The sequence below is a fragment of the Perca fluviatilis genome, chromosome 20 (genome assembly GCF_010015445.1).
Source record: "Perca fluviatilis chromosome 20, GENO_Pfluv_1.0, whole genome shotgun sequence".
Lineage (NCBI taxonomy): Eukaryota > Metazoa > Chordata > Actinopteri > Perciformes > Percidae > Perca > Perca fluviatilis.
In genome coordinates, this window is record NC_053131.1 from 35,891,557 (window position 1) to 35,904,780 (window position 13,224).

A 13,224-nucleotide genomic window follows, 5' to 3' on the forward strand; every position below is an offset into this window, starting at 1 on the left:
ATGTTATCTCCTTACATATACCTACACTCTCTGTCTCTGCAAGATTCGGAATGATTGAGATTTCTCTCGGCACAGCTACCAGAAGACTTCCAACTTTCAGACATGTTGCTCACGTCACATTTACATTGTCTCTCTCAGTTGGAGGCTCGCAGTAATGCTCAGCGTTCACCGGAAAAGTGCTTCTAATATCCTTCACTGGTCTCCGTCCAGAGCAACGGGGTCTGTTGATCCATTATATACGGTCTATGGGTGGGCCCTGCAGCATCTTCGGGCTCTGTTGCAAACCCGACTACCACGCACTTGCTGACAAGCCCTCCATTTGGGCCTGGCTCCAGACGGGGGCCCCAGGCTTTACTGGGCTGGGTTTCTTTTCCTCTTCCTCAATTTTTCATAAGGTCTCAAAAGGAACAGAATAAAGAAATATGCAGATGATGATGTTATCTTATTGTTTGAAGACATGAGTGTTCAATGGAGAACAATAGTTAGTGTATTAAATGTGATGTAACATTGCTGCAGTCTGCGGTGTTATAAATATGTGTTCTGTTGTTAATTATCAACTTCTGTTGGAACTGTGCTGAGTCCAGTTTGAATCACTGAATCGTTGTTTCCTGACATCTTTTTATTTAGTGTCTGGTGTCTTTTTTCTCTCTCTCTATTGTATCTTCTATCATCTCTCCAGACTCTGTCAGGCTGGTGAATGGGACCAGTCTGTGCTCAGGCAGACTGGAGGTGAAGACTAATCAGTCTACCCAGCACTGGTCCTCAGTGTGTGAAGATGACTTTGACCAGCAGGATGCAGAGGTGGTCTGTAGGGAGCTTGGCTGTGGGGCTCCTTCAGTCCTCCAGGGGGCGCTCTATGGAGAAGTGGAGCCTCCAATGTGGACCAAAGTGTTCCAGTGTGGAGGCCATGAGTCTGCTCTCCTGGACTGTAGAAGCTCAATCTCAGATAGGAACACCTGCTCACCTGGAAAAGCTGTTGGACTCACCTGCTCAGGTAGAAGAGGAGCTGCAGCTTTGATTTGGTTCATTTCTGTTCTAATGAAACTCACTTTGTTCTTTTATGCTGGCTTCTGTTCAGAGCCTGTCAGGTTGGTGGGAGGATCTAGTCACTGTGATGGAACACTGGAGGTGAAACAAGGAAAATGGAGACCAATGGTTGTCTATCCCTGGACTCTGATGACAGCAGCTGCTGCCTGCAGAGAGCTGGACTGTGGCTCTGCTGTTTCTGTAGAAGAGAGAAAAGAGTCCCCAGACAGATCTGTGTGGAGGCTGACGTCTAACTGTGTTCAGTCTGGTTCTGCTCTGAGGGAGTGTGCAGAATCACGTTACTCTGCCTACATTCAGGATCTCACCTGCTTAGGTAAGCCCATCAGTGACTCAGCTATGACATCATGTCTGACAGTATTGTACCCATGTTGACACACACATGCAGCAGTTAGAATGGCAGCAGACTGTCTCCAGCAGCCATGACGGAGTCTGATGAGATGCTGCCTCAGTAAATCAGCTGCTGAATGCAGCAAAATATATATCTGTATATATGAATCATACCCCAAGATATATATCTGTAGATATGAATCATAGCCCAAGATATATATCTGTAGATATAAAACATACACCAAGATATATATCTGTATGTATGAAACATATCTGCTGCTTCAGGAGTCCCCTGGGCCAACCAGCAACCAGCCTGAAAGGACTCCATCTTCACAGCTTTCTTTCTGAGCCGCTGGCTTCCACCAGCAGGTTCTTTGGTTGCCACCATAACAGGAACCAATGACCTACTGGCCCCAACTTTGAGCAGCTCAGCAAAGCACAAAGCACTGCTGAGTGTTGCGGATTCTTGCTGGTTAACTGTAGTTCAGACTTGGGGCGGCCTCTACCCAGTAAGAGCGTTCGCCCCCTGTTGGCTGAGTCCTGCAGCCGCGTGGGTTCAAGTCTGGCCTGCTGCTCTTTGCTACGTGTCACCCCCATCTCTCTTCTCCTTTCATGTCTATCTACTATCAAATAAAGGGAAAAAAGAAACTGGGCTGGGTTTCTTTTCCTCTTTCTCAAGTTTTCATACGGTCTCAGAAGGAACAGAATAAAGAAATATGCAGATGATGATGTTATCTTATTGTTTGAAAACACATTTTTAAAAACTGTAGTTCAGACTGTCCAGAGGTCAGGTTGGCTTTTAACTGGAGTGCTAGCCATCAGGCTAGTTGACTTAAGACTGGATGCCCTGGCCTTCTCTGTGTCTTCAGCACAGGGGCTGGAACTTGGGGCAATAGAAGCTCTGGAAGTGGGATCAACAAAGCCTCTGGAAGTGGGAGCAATAGAGGCTCAGGACCTGTGTGGAGAGCAAAGATTGTTGTGTACCTGTGCAGAAGGAACAGATTAGAGAAAAATGCAGATGATGATGATGTGTCATTTTTTGAAAACACGTTGAAAAGGGAAAACAATTGTTAGAGTGTATTAACGTTGGTAACGTTGCTAGACAAGTTAACAAAGTGTTTTTCTGCATTTACAGACCTGCTGCTTCAGCCCAACATCTCTGTTTCCTCCATATACGGGGTCTCCGAGGCCCAGCAGCAGGGGTTCCAGGTGTTCAGGGGCTCCACCTTCAACATAAGCTGCTCCATCCAGCCACAGTACCCAGGAGGCTCCTTCCAGCTCACCTTCACCTCCTCCAACTCAACACACAACTCCACCCAGCCAGCTGTCAATCACTCTGCCCACTTCCTGTTTCCTGCTGCAGAGCCCGCCCACCAAGGAACATACAGCTGTGTTTATCACCTCTATGTTTTCTCTCATAACTTCTCCTCTGCGAGCCGTCTGCTCTCTCTCACTGTCTCAGGTAAGCTGACTGTTTATAGGTTTGGAGAAGATGATTGGTCCAAATTGAGTGAAAGTGATCAGCTAAACACATGTTTCTGATGCTGTGATGACTGTCATTGTGTTGCACATGTCTTATAGTAACAAAACTTATAAAAAGTATATGAATGGCAACAGCAAACAAACTAAAGGACACAGCATGTTTGCCTACCAGATTAACTCTGATTCTCTGAGAGGGAGATATGGTCCACCCCCAAAGTGCAGGAGGACCAACACCCCAATCAGTTTTATTCCTTCAGATAATTCTCACAGGACTTTTTTGTTATTATTCTGTCTCTCACTGTTCAAATGAACCTACTATTAAAATGATAGACTGATCATTTCTTTGTCAGTGGGCAAACATACAAAATCAGCAGGGGATCAAGTACTTTTTTTCCCTCACTGTATCTCCACTCCCATGTGGCATCCTTCACCCGGGAAATTCCTTTAAAGTTGAGAGTCCAGCCCTATCCCTTTTAGAGTTTAGAGATAATTTTCTAAACAGGTTTCTAATATGGGTTACAGATCTTCTCAGAAAAATAAGAAACAGTAAACTGTCTGTGTGGAAACCAAACAATGTGGTCAGGAATACCTGTGAAACCAGGGTAAAGAAACTAAAGACTGCTGGTGCTCTGGAATTTAGGATCATTTCAGCTCAACAGAAACTTGTGTCGGCCGGACCTCTAACTGAGAACGAGGTGCTGGTGACAGTAGGGCCACAGATTGGACTGGGAAGTGTGTGGCGATGTGGACAATTTGCAGGGCAGTGAAGACTCAATGGAGCAGGCCAGTGGAGCCACCAGGATGAGGCGTCGGTAGCCATGTCAACCAATTCCCCTTTCACAGATTCTACAGTTCCCCAGGAAGATGGCCAGGTAGATACTACAAAGCACTGCTGATTGACGTGGATTCTTGCTGGTTAACTGTAGTTCAGCCTCTCCAGAGTTCACGTTGGCTTTTAACTGGAGTGCTAGCAATCAGGCTAGTTGACTGAAGGTTGAATGCCCTAGCCTTCTCAGTGCATTCAGCACAGGGCCTGGAACTTAGGGCACTAGAATCTTTGGAAGTGGGAGCAACAGAGGCTCTGGAAGTGGGCGCAATAGAGGCTCAGGAACTGAGAGCTTGGTGTTATTTCTGGTAACACCATGTTGTGGTATGCTGAGACTGAGGGAAAGTTTAGACAACATCAGGTCATTCATAGGTCGCAGGTCAGGGGACAAATAAATTAATCCAGTCTCTAAAAACCACATCTCTTCATGTATAATTGTTTTTCTCTACAGATTCAAGGAGTCTACGTAGGCAGCTACATGATAAAGGAATGTTTTGTCTCAGGAATGTCTCCTTTTGGAGGTTGGTGGGCAAGCTACACTTTAGCATACTTCCCAGAGAGAAAGATAGGCTGAACTAGGCTTTAGTATCTGTGTTTACAGCACCTGCAATATCTTTGTTAACCTTAAAGTTTCAGCTAAACGTAACGCCTCCAGCATGAGTTTAAATACACCTTCAGGAAGAAAAGAACTTCAGAGAGTTGGGACAGCACTGCACAATAGCTCATTGTGGCCTGTTCATTAAATGCATTTGTGTAAGTCATCAAGGTCTCCCGAACGTTCTTCACGTATGTGAAATGAGTTGTGCTGCTTCTGAGTTTTTCCTTAACAACAGGGCAACATAGGCACATGAACTTGGGGCAACAGAGGAACAGGAACTGGGGGCAACAGAGGCCAAGGAACTTGGAATGGAGAGCAGGATTCAGCCTGGCCGATTGTGCACTAATTTCTAAACAGTAGCTCCTGTCCAGCCCCTAGCCCTTTTACATTTTTGGGGATAATTTTCTAAACAGATTTGTATTCTGGGTCATGAAAAATAAGAGTGTCTGTGTTTCTGTGTTTACAGACCTGCTGCTTCAGCCCAACAGCTCTGTGTCCTCCTCCATGGATGGGGTCTCCGAGGCCCAGCAGCAGGTGTTCCAGGTGTTCAGGGGCTCCACCTTCAACATCAGCTGCTCCATCCAGCCACAGTACCCAGGAGGCTCCTTCCAGCTCACCTTCACCTCCTCCAACTCAACACACAACTTCACCCAGCCAGCTGTCAATCACTCTGCCCACTTCCTGTTTCCTGCTGCAGAGCCCGCCCACCAAGGAACATACAGCTGTGTTTATCACCTCTATGTTTTCTGTCATAACTTCTCCTCTGAGAGCTGTCTGCTCTCTCTCACCGTCTCAGGTAAGATGACTGTTTACAGGTTTGGAGAAGATGATTGTTCCAAACTGAGTGAAAATGATCAGCTAAGCACGTTTCTGATGCTGTAATGACTGTGATTGTGTTGCACATGTCATTTAGTAACCAAACTTATACAAAGTATATCAATGGCAACAACAATCAAACTGAAGGTCAGAGCATGTTTGGTTACCAGAATAACTCTGGTTCTCTGAGAGGGAGATCTGGTCCACCCCCAATGTGCAGGAGGACCGACAACCGAAAATCAAATAAGTTTTATTCCTACAAATTATTCTCAGAGGACTTCATAATTTCTCATAGTGTCTGTATTATCAGAGCCTCAATTCAGATAAAGATAAACCCTACAAAAGAGATGTGTTCATAATGAAGTGATTCAGGTCAGTTTGTGTTTAACGGGAGATGTTGGACTCCTGATTTTGTGTGATGAGATGACTGTCCATTTTTTTTTCAGCATCATTTTGAGACAGGATTTGCCTAATTATGGCAATGTTACTTAAGTGAAAAAAGGCTGTTCTTGAGGTTTGTTTAAATAGGGCGTTAAAGGATATATCCTGATCAAAAATAACTTCTAGATTTCTGACAGTAGTGCTGGAGGCCAGGGCAATGCCATCCAGAGTAGCTGTATCTTTGGATAATGAGGTTCGGATGTGTTTAGGGCCTAGCACAATAAGCTCAGTTTTGTCTGAGTTTAACATCAGAAAATTGTAGGTCATCCTTGATTTTATGTCTTTAATGCATGCTTGAAGTTTAACTAACTAAGTAACTGTAGGGAGGCCGCCAGTTCAATCCCCAGACCGACAGGATACAAATGGGTGGGGAAAGTGAAAAAACAGCGCTTTTCCCTCATGTGTCCCTCATCACCACTGAGGTGCCCTTGACCACAGCAGATCAGACTGTGGTGGTACTGGGCAGCTTCCAGGTATGAATGTGTAACTGTGTGAATGTGACAGGTCTTCGTTGCAAATGAGAAGATGTTCTCAATCGACTTACCTGGAAAAATAAAGGTTAAAAAAAACTGACTGGTTTTGTCTGGCTTGATTGATAGGTATGATTGGGTTTCATCTGCATAAGAGCGAAAGTTAATGGAGTGTTTCCTAAGAATTGGTCCAAACACTTAGCCTTGTGGAACGCCATGGCTAACTTTAGCGTGGCTGGAGCATTCATCGTTAACATTAACAAACTGAGATTGATCAGATGAATAGGACTTAAACCAGCTTAGTGCGTTTCCTTTAATGCCAACTAAATGTTCCAGTCTCTGTAACAGGAGGGTTTGGTCAATAGAGTCGAATGCAGAACTAAGAGCTAGTAAAACAAGTACAGAGTAAAGTCCTTTGTCTGAAGCAGTTAGAAGGTTGTTAGTGTGGTATATTTTTTCAAAAGAGGTTTTATTACAGCTACTTTAAATGACTGCGGTACATAACCTGTTAATAAAGACATATTGATCTATCTAAAAGTGTTTTATTTTATTTTTAATTTAGCAAATTTGCCGATTTTGAGTTGGCATATTCAGGCTGTGAAAGAGCTTGTTGTGAGTCAGCTGGCTGGTAGCCTACTTAGAAAATGTAATCATTGTTCTGCTCGATTTGCTAAATTCTAAAATGGCTTCGGAACTTTTTTGCCCACTTTTTCAGGGCTTTATGTGGACCAAACTGTAAGTGAGAAGACTATATGATACATGCAATAATTGAGTCAAAGATATTTTACTTTTTCGATGAAATAAAAGCATGTCAATAAACTATAGATGTCTGGCCATTAGTGCAATTTTCTTTTTCCAGTGTGGCCCTTAGTGAAATTGAGTTTGACACCCCTGGTCTATAGGATAACAGCAGTCTAAGGCTATGTTTACACGGAAACGATCTGAAGAGAAAACGCAAAAGTGGCGTTGCGTTATCACTTTTTATTCTGCGTTTAGACGAGCGTTATGGAGGGGAAATCTGCGTGCATATGGTGACGCAAAAGTGTGTGAAATTCGATGTAGTATGTACGTCAGTTGACTCCGGTGCACACATAGGCGGCAACGCGCACACAAACGACACGCGTAAAACATCAGCCACTGACAAACTTTCTTCGTAAACTCCTTAGTAGCGCAAAACAAACATGCCGAAGCGAACAGACAAAGCTTGTAAGCGAAAGACGAGGTGGAAGTAGGTGGATGTTTGTCTGATGATGACCGGCACAATTGGCACACGTGATAAGCCACAACACAGCACCCACGGGAGCACTACCAATACCCTGAGCCTCGCGGCCCTTCAGCGCCGCTGCTTGAGGCAGCGGGCAGAGGAGGCTGAAGCAGACCCTCCTCTGCCCGCTGACCTCTGCCCGCTGGCCGCTGCCACTCGCCGCTCTCTCTCTCTCTTCATCCGTAACGTTGTCGCCTGCTCTGGCTCAAATGAATAGCCTACATATCGTCATCGAACTATAACAACCTTATCCACATTGTTGAAATAATTTAAATATTGAGCCATTACATTGAAATTCTAACAGGAGCCCTATACATTTCTGTATCCTACTCCGTAACAACAGACGCCTTTTTCTCGTCTCTCTCCACGCCGCTGTCTTCAGACTTTTGCGTTTTTACCCTTTAGACGGTAACGCGACGGTGAAGCGTTTTTAAGATTTCCACTCTGGAGGGTGGTTTCACTTTTTTGCGTTTTTAAGCCCCAAAAACGCCGTCGCCGTATAAACGAAAGGCACATCCAATAAAATATTTTTTCGTTTTCACCCGAGAGCGTCATCATGTAAACAGGGCCTAAGTATTTGTCAGGTCTTGTCATTTCATCTTTTCCTAATTAAATTAACTTCTTTGCTGGTGCCTTTCCTGTTTCTGTTCAGGGTCTGTCAGGTTGGTGGGAGGAGCCAGTCGCTGTACAGGAACACTGGAAGTGAAACATGAGGAAGAATGGAGACCAGTGGATCTCTATCCCTGGACCCTGAAGACAGCAGCTGCTGCCTGCAGGGAGTTGGACTGTGGCTCTGCTGTTTCTGTAGAAGAGACAAAGGAGTCCTCAGACAGATCTGTGTGGTGGATCAGGTCTGACTGTGTTGAGTCTGGATCAGCTCTGAGGGAGTGTGCAGAATCATCTTCCTCTTCCTCCATCCTCCATCTCAGCTGCTTAGGTAAGCCCATCAGTGACATAAACTATGACATCATGTATGCCAGTAATGTACCCAGGTTGACACACACATGCAGCAGCTAGCCTCTAAAAAAACGCTTGAAATTTAATGCTTTTTGGTCTAAACGTCATACCCAAATTAAAAGTGGTACAGCTCCCATATACTTTGACACTCTGGGGTGTGCCTGACATCATTGGAAAAGAAACACTCTCAAGTTTTTGGTACAAGTGTCAAGGTGATTCTAGGCCTTACTGACAGAGTTACAGAGGCTAGAATGGATTTTTTTTTATTTCTGTCCAAGTCATACATCTGTAAAATGATTAAAATACACTACTGTAAACACATCTGGTAAGATACAGATACACCAGGCCATAGCAACATGTCTCAGCTTACTATAGAAAAAGTCCAGAAGCCAAAATACTCAAAAATCTATTTTATATGAATTGATTTTATATGAATTTTCTTCTACCAAAATGTCTGTCCATTTTTCTTATTTCAATTTGAAAAGTGCAAAGAAAAAAGCCAATGAAGTACACAATAAAACACTCAAATACACTCAAATACACAAACACACCCACATCAATCACACACATACTTGAAATAACTATATACATAAATATATAGAAATAAGTAATTACAAATTGCACAGGGTGTGATATGCTTATAGGAGACCCTGTTTTTGCTTTGACACAGCTCCTGCCAACACAGGGTTACAATTTCAGACAACCTCAAATTAGGTATCAATTGAATTTTTTGTTCATCGGCTAAAAAGGTAGATGGGTCTTGTAGCATTCAAATCTAACTTGTCCGAGCAAATGTTGATCGAGCGCACGTGTGCCTGACATGGTGTCAGAGGCATCCTCGGCTTCCATTGGGGATATCACAGGCAAACTTGAACGGATTGGCTCATACCAGGTGTCTATGGAAACCTTAGACCGTAGAGAATACAGTGACGCCCACGAGCATGTAGGAACCTGGGGAGATAAGCGAGCAGCGATACAAGTGCGAAAATGAAAAACTGTTTCGCATTTTTCCGTTGTGATTTGGCCAGAAACTTCAACATTGTGAGGCGAACAGATCGTTTTGGATATAACAGCTTGGATATTACATTTCATTGGACTCTTGGGGATTTATGAAAAAAACGTTTTGGGCAAAATACCCCTTTGTGGCTGAAAGGACAAGGAGAAAAGGTATGGATGCACTCTCGACTCTAGACACCAGCTGCGCAGTTTACGGCTGAATTGTTTTATTTTCTGTTACTTTGTAACAGTTGTATAACTGCTATAAATCATCTTATGCTTTGTGTGTGGGCTTAATTGAATCATGAGAGGCTAAGCTTTCAATTGGTGTGTTGCATGGCTGTATATTTTGAAGATATAATGCTTTGAAGTTATAAAAACGTTTATGAGTGGAGGTTACAGCAACGTTACAGTGGCACCATAGCTACAAAGTATACCGTCCACGGCACAGTGATCCTTGAGAGGCTAGAATGGCAGCAGACTGTCTCCAGCAGCCATGACAGAGTCTGATGAGCCACTGCCTCAGTAAATCAGCTGCTGAATGCACCAAGATATGTATCTGTAGATATGAAACATACACCAAGAGAGATATCTGTCTATATAAAACATACACCAAGATATGTATCCGTAGATATGAAAGGACACATTCTTCAGCTTGACAGCTTTCTGAGCCACTGGCTCTCTTCTCTGCTTCTCTTCATAATCATCAGATTTATCTACCAGCCCTTATAAAACTGGCTCAGGTTTGCCTTGCACCAGCTCTTAATTAGGCTGTTAAAGTTTTAGACTTTTTGACAAAATGTAAATAAAAAAATGTCACAAAGACACACTTTCCGATGTTTTAGGCTCACTCTCACTGAATCACGAAGTTATGAATGCATGGTGATATTTTTAAAATGTAGTCTAACATTAGACCGAGATTACTTCACTATAGACAATGCAGCTCTTCTGTCAGATAAGCTCCTCTCTCCCGTGCTGCTGCTGGGGCATTTGGGTTAAGTGACGTCTCCTTATGTCCTCTAATATTTCCTCATTTATGTCATCAACACATCCATGATTCATGAAAATGTGGTGTAAAACACAACAAGCCACAAATAATGCTGCGACTTTTTTTGATTTCCCTCTTGTGGTAATATTTTTCCTGGTAATTATGTATTGTTTTCAAAAATGGGAACTGCTGCATCCGTTTAGATGAGAGAAGCAAAGTGTATGTGCGTTGTACACACGCTACATTATGGCGAAGCATGCACCCTTAAAATATCAGAATAATGCGCCACTGAATTTAGACTAGGTTTTTGTTGTTCTGTGGCGGAATTGTTTTCTGAAACTGCAAAATAGCACCAGGGAACGTTTGCGCCGGAACACCCCTCCTCTTTTCGCTGAACCACCACCGGAAGTGCAAGTTCATTCCCTAATTTACCGACGAATGATACATGCGTTGGTGTACAAAGTCAATTGCCCTGGGTGCAAGATAGGGCCCTTTATGTTTTCGCCCAGCAGTTTTCCCTGGATTAGGGTGGCACCTAAATCATGGTTGCAGCTGTCGCCGTGGTCCTGCTCCGCACCTTGCTATTCCCTTCTACGTCCTGCTATACCCTGCAGTGCTTTGCTACACCAAGAACTACTACAAAGACTGTTTCTAGTCATAGTTCCATTATCTTCACCTGCTCAGGTAGAAGAGGAGCCACAGCTTTGATTGTTTGATTTCTGTTCTAATGAAACTCACTTTGTTCTTTCGCTGATGACGTTCTGGTTTCTGTTCAGAACCTGAAGCTGTCAAGTTGGTGGGAGGAGCCAGTCGCTGTGCAGGAACACTGGAGGTGAAACATCACAAAGAATGGAAACCAGTGAGTTACAATGACTCTAACTGGCCCCTGAAGACAGCAGCTGCTGCCTGCAGAGATTTGGACTGTGGCTCTGCTGTTTCTGCAGGACAGAGAAAAGAGTCCTCACACAGATCTGTGTGGAGGATCAGGTCTGACTGTGTTGAGTCTGGATCTGCTCTGAGGGAGTGTGCAACATCAGATTACTCTTCGTCAATCCTCTATCTTAGCTGCTCAGGTAAGCCCATCAGTGAATCATCTATGACATCATCTTTGACAGTAATGTACCCAGGTTGACACACACATGCAGCAGCAAGAATGGCAGCAGACTGTCTCCAGCAGCCATGACAGAGTCTGATGAGCTGCTGCCTCAGTAAATCAGCTGCTGAATGTACATATATATCTGTAGATATTAAACCTACATCTCTCCGAGAACCATCACCTTATCGTGGTGGAGAGGTTTGTGTGTCCCTATGAACCTCAGGGCTGTGTTGTCTGGAGCTTGGTGTTCCTGGTAGGGTCTCCCATGGCAAAGTGGTGTCATGTGAGGGGCCAGACAAAGAATGGTTCACAAACCCCTATGAGTCATCGAGGAAGAGGTGAAGTTATCCTGCCCGGAGGAAGCCCAGGGCCCCCATCTGGAGCCAGGCCCAGATGGAGGGCTTGTCAGCGAGCGACTGGTGGCCGTGTTTGCCACAGAGCCAGGCCAGGCACAGCCCGAAGAAGCAACGTGGCACCTCCTTCTCCATCCAATGGGCCCACCAAATGTGGGAGGAATAGCTGAGGGCTCAGGGAAGACCCAGGACTAGGTGGAGGGACGTCCAGCTGGGAGGAGGCCTAGGTGGAGGGATTATATCTCTAGCCTGGAAACACCTCGGGATCCCCCAGTCGGAGTTGGTTAATGTGGCTCGGGAAAGGGAAGTTTGGGGTCCACTGCTGGAGCCGCTGCCCCCATGACTCGACCCCTGATAAGCAGAAAAAGATGGATGGATGGATGAAGCATACACAAAGATATACAGTATATCTGTAGATATGAAACATAGACAAATATATATATCTGTAGATATGAAATATACACCAAGATTTATATCTGTAAATATGAATCATATCCCAAGATATATATATATCTGTATGAAACATACACCAAGATATATATGTATATACGAAACATACACCAAGATATGTAGATATGAAACATGTCTGCTGCTTCAGGAGTCCCCTGGGCCAACCAGCAACCAGGAACCAATGTCCTACTGGCCCCAACTGTAGAGCAGCTCAGCACAGCACAAGGCTCTGCTGTGTGATTGAGATTGTTGAGTGAAATATGCAGATGATGATGTTGGGTTATTGTTTGAAAACACGTTGAAAGTGTTAAAAAATGGAAAACAATTGTTAGAGTGTATTAAATGTAAATGACAAGTTCACAATGTTTGTGTTTGTCTATGTTTCCAGACCTGCTGCTTCAGCCCAACATCTCTGTGTCCTCCATGGACAGGGTCTCCGAGGCCCAGCAGCAGGGGTTCCAGGTGTTCAGGGGCTCCAACTTCACCATCAGCTGCTCCATCCAGCCACAGTACCCAGGAGGCTCCTTCCAGCTCACCTTCACCTCCTCCAACTCAGCACACAACTCCACCCAGCCAGCTGTCAATCACTCTGCCCACTTCCTGTTTCCTGCTGCAGAGCCCGCCCACCAAGGAAACTACAGCTGTGTTTATCATCTCTATGTTTTCTCTCATAACTTCTCCTCTGAGAGCTGTCTGCTCTCTCTCACCGTCTCAGGTAAGCTGACTGTTTACAGGTTTGGAGAAGATGATTGGTCCAAACTGAGTCCAAACTGAGTGAAAATGATCAGCTAAGCACATGTTTCTGATGCTGTGATGAATGTCATTGTGTTGAACATTTCATATAGTAACCAAACTTATACAAAGTATATGAATGGCAACAGCAAACAAATTGAAGGTCAGAGCATGTTTGGTTACCAGATTAACTCTGGTTCTCTGAGAGGGAGAAATGGTCCACCCCCAAAGTGCAGGAGGACCGACACCCCTAAGTCCAATCAGTTTTATTTCTGCAGATTATTCTCAGAGGACTTTATAATCTGTTATAGTCTCTGTCCTCAGAGCCTCAATTCAGATAAAGTTAAACCCCAAAAAAGAGAAATGTGTTCATGTTGAAGT

General features: G+C 44.3%; 1 protein-coding gene across 1 annotated transcript in view; it reads left to right on the forward strand.

Moving 5' to 3' along the window:
• LOC120548972 (scavenger receptor cysteine-rich type 1 protein M130-like) overlaps nt 1-13,224 on the forward strand; it is a 36,898-nt gene that overhangs the window by 13,337 nt on the left and 10,337 nt on the right. The window contains exons 6-12 of the mRNA XM_039785474.1: nt 680-994; nt 1,079-1,360; nt 2,510-2,836; nt 4,747-5,076; nt 7,924-8,208; nt 10,989-11,285; nt 12,500-12,826. Of these exons, the coding sequence (XP_039641408.1) occupies nt 680-994; nt 1,079-1,360; nt 2,510-2,836; nt 4,747-5,076; nt 7,924-8,208; nt 10,989-11,285; nt 12,500-12,826 (2,163 nt within the window). The remainder of the gene's footprint in view (nt 1-679; nt 995-1,078; nt 1,361-2,509; nt 2,837-4,746; nt 5,077-7,923; nt 8,209-10,988; nt 11,286-12,499; nt 12,827-13,224) is intronic.